This window comes from Nelumbo lutea, chromosome 4 (genome assembly GCF_056320005.1).
Source record: "Nelumbo lutea isolate HS-2025 chromosome 4, American lotus-T2T, whole genome shotgun sequence".
NCBI lineage: Eukaryota > Viridiplantae > Streptophyta > Magnoliopsida > Proteales > Nelumbonaceae > Nelumbo > Nelumbo lutea.
The window spans coordinates 89,699,531-89,702,941 of record NC_142687.1 but is presented as its reverse complement, the minus strand read 5'-3'; the positions used below and the strand labels follow the sequence as shown (position 1 = coordinate 89,702,941).

Genomic DNA, 3,411 nt, shown 5'->3' with positions numbered 1-3,411 from the left:
GAATAAAAAGAACACCTTACAGCACAGAGCCGACCGACTTTCATGGGGATGAATTAATGATCTGGGAACGGACCAGAATTGAGATATATATATCTCTCTAGCTACCACTACCAGCCTTCCCCATGCATCCATGCGTCTAGCTAAAAGCAAAAAGATGTGATAACAACCCAGTCAGCTGCGACCTGCGAGCTTCTTTATGTTACTTAAAGCCATGGAATTAGCCAATTACCAATGAATGACTGAAATAAAATAAAAATTAAAAAGTTAGGTGCCCATAAGATGTGCTTCTCTAATATAATCCAAACAGGGATGCAAGGAACCTTTTCTTCTTTAATTATTTTTTTTTCTGTCATTTACAAAGATGGTAGCTAGGGTTCTTTTGATTTCTTTATTCTTGTTGTTTTAACTGCTACCAGATCCACAAAGAGAGATGCAAGTGCAAGAATCTCTGTTTTTTTTTCATTTTTTGTTTGTTAATTTTCCTCCTTTTCATTTAAATATATGCAAGGAATCCAGCTTTATTTTTTTCTTCACTTGAAGCTTTAAACTACCAGATCCACAGCTCTTTGACGACCAAAATATTCTTCAATCTAATGGAAGGTGCTGGTATAAATTCGGGCAAAACCAAACCCAAAAAGACTCAAACTTTACCTCCACCATTATTCGGTCCCACCCCATGAACAGACAAGGCCATTGCGCCACTGTCGGAGATGGAGAAAACTGAAAAAAAAATGGAGTAAATTAAAAAATTAAGGAGAAATAATCTTAGACAAACAAATGGGGAAGAGCTGAGATTTTTGTTGTTCTTTCCCAAGTTACAGTATTGATCTCAAAAAGCATAATCATTTGCATTCATATATACAATTGAAAGATTTAACAGAAGAGAATGAGAATTAAAGGATTTGCCAATCGGAAGATTAGAAGCTAGCCTCATCAGTCATGCTTCCATGAAGACATGCATACAACAGCTAGCTCTTATGCATGTCTTATCTTAATTAATTATCATCAGGAAGCCAAACAAGTTTCCCAGAAAAGTTTGCTCTTCTCCATCTCATTCATTAGCTCTCCGTCCTGGCCTTCATCCCTGGACTTGGCTCCTCCTGATGAAATATCCGACAGCCCATCATCCTCATCAGAACCATCGGCATTATCATCATCATCGCCAAAACCATTGAAGCTCTCGTGGACTGTATTACCATTGATGAACTCACTGCTGCATGAATCTGACGTACATGACTCGGCATCGTCGTCGTCGACGGTCGAAAATTCGTTGCCGGCGGTTGTGCCGATGGGATCACAATCAGCCTCGGAATCCCCGGTGGCCTCCACAAGGAAGAAAGAAGAAGCATCAACAACTAGCCTCCAATTCCAGTCAGTCCCTGAATGAGTAGTTTGTGAGAGCTGGGAGGGAGGGTCGCCTCCAACTCCAATCCTCTTATCTACTTGCAGATTATTCATCATAAACATGTTGGGAACAAATTAAAGAGCAACCTGTCGATAGGCGTTGGTCTGTAGCTGCAGCCTGCAGCCTGCAGCCAAGGTTCTATATAAATAGAGAGAGAGAGAGAGAGAGAGAGGTGGGTGTCTGTTTAGAGATTGGGTAGGCTCAAATCAACGAGCCTCAACACTTGGGTTAAAAATCTTTGATGGGTTTTAGTCCACCATTCGGGCCAACGTCTCCGTCTTCTAGATATCACAAAAAAGGAGAGTAAAAAAGAAACAAAACCAATGTGCCAACCCAACCCAAACCTCCTGGTCTTCTACAAGGAAAGGTTATGCGTTGGAATGGGACTTGTTCTCTCTCTCTCTTTCTGATCAGCTACTCCCAACCCACCTAGGACAACATACATGCGGCTTACCCATCAAGGTCTGGAAAAGTACCGACCGTTGGATGTAATGGCTTTGGAAATGTCTCGATCAGATGGCTGCAATCATCAGATCATGAAGCTTTGGTATGAGGGAATAGGATGGGGATTTGGGATCTATTCCTACATCCACAAAACCACAATTCCACCATTTGATAAAGTGAGTAGTCACATGGGGCTTTCAATTCAAGGTTTCATTCATATTCTCTCCTCCTTAACACCATGTAATTGGTGGGTGGGGGCCCAACAGTCAAGTCTTGGGGTTTGGACCACTGCAGTGCTGTGCAGGCTCAACCATCGATGTACAGGCCCTAAGCCTATAATGCTGTTAGTAGGCTGTACTCCTCCTTACCCAAATACCAAATAGTTAATTCAATTGTAGTCCTCAATTCGCTCAACACGGCCCACCCACTACCAAATCGATCCCGACCGTTAATTTAGAAGCCCAAGATATATATATATATATATATATATATATATATCACTTTCACATGGGTCAAACAAGGAGGGCCCTTCCAGATTTGGGCTAACCAATTGACTGGACTGGATATGGAAGTGGATGACCCATGTGCGTGCGTGAACCTGTTCTCATCAATCTTGGAACCCACCAAGCTTCTAGAAGATTTTGGGTTATCTTATCTTATATAGTTATCCAGTTCACTGTGCGACGGTGGATCTTCATCGCAAAAGAAAACTGAAAAAATAAAAGTGAGAAACGGCTGCAAACAAGGGGCTTTGCTTTTATCGAAACGTCAGCGTTTCGTAAAATCACAGACGCACGATATTGGCCTATCTCAGGTTTTCAGTGAGAGTCCACATCTCATTGTGTCTATGTCGTCACTTTTTTATAGCCACGTGTCTTATCAAATGGTGACAACCTTCACAACAACTTTGGATCTGCATCGGATTGGCCCAATTCCTCGTCCCTACCGGGTTGACCCGGTCGGATCCAGTACCCATCTAAGAGATAGGAAGCTTTTGTCTCAAGTAAACAGCAGTAAAAAAAAATGGAACTCTTGTGGGTCTCTAAATTCTCTCCTCTAAACGGGTCCACTAGCAAACCCGTGCCCATTATTAAATTGGTTTTCTCAGTGATTACTCATGGTTAAGTTAACCATGGAGAAAGTTTTAAAATGGTGAATTGTCTTCTCAGGGTTGTCTGTGTCACTAGTGAGATAATAACTCTCTCTCTCTCATTCTTATTCTCATTCTCATTGGTAGGTGGCTGATGATTGATTAAGCAGGAGACCATTAACCACGTGAAGCTCCAAAAAGCATCACATCGCAAGCAAACAAAACCCAAACTGTAGCCATGAATATGGATAGATGGGCTTTAATTCAACATCAACATCCATGGAAAAAGGCATAGATCTTTAAATATTCTACACATGCAGCTTATTCACCAACTAATATCTAATTCATGTAGTAGTTCCTCCAATTCTGCACTGCTTCACTTAACCAAACCTTCAGAATGCATCTCAAGTTAGCACTAAGTATAAATAACACACTTTAATAATTTGTTTAGAGTAAAATATTGCAACCAATA

The 3,411-nt window shown here is 41.1% G+C and overlaps 1 protein-coding gene across 1 annotated transcript; it reads right to left on the bottom strand.

The window, feature by feature from the left end:
- Positions 1 to 765: 765 nt before the first annotated feature.
- On the bottom strand, positions 766 to 1,667 carry LOC148861684 (uncharacterized). The gene has a single exon (XM_088982943.1). The coding sequence runs from the start codon at positions 1,465 to 1,467 to the stop codon at positions 1,006 to 1,008; it is 462 nt and encodes a 153-aa protein (XP_088839069.1). The 5' UTR covers positions 1,468 to 1,667; the 3' UTR covers positions 766 to 1,005.
- Positions 1,668 to 3,411: the final 1,744 nt, after the last annotated feature.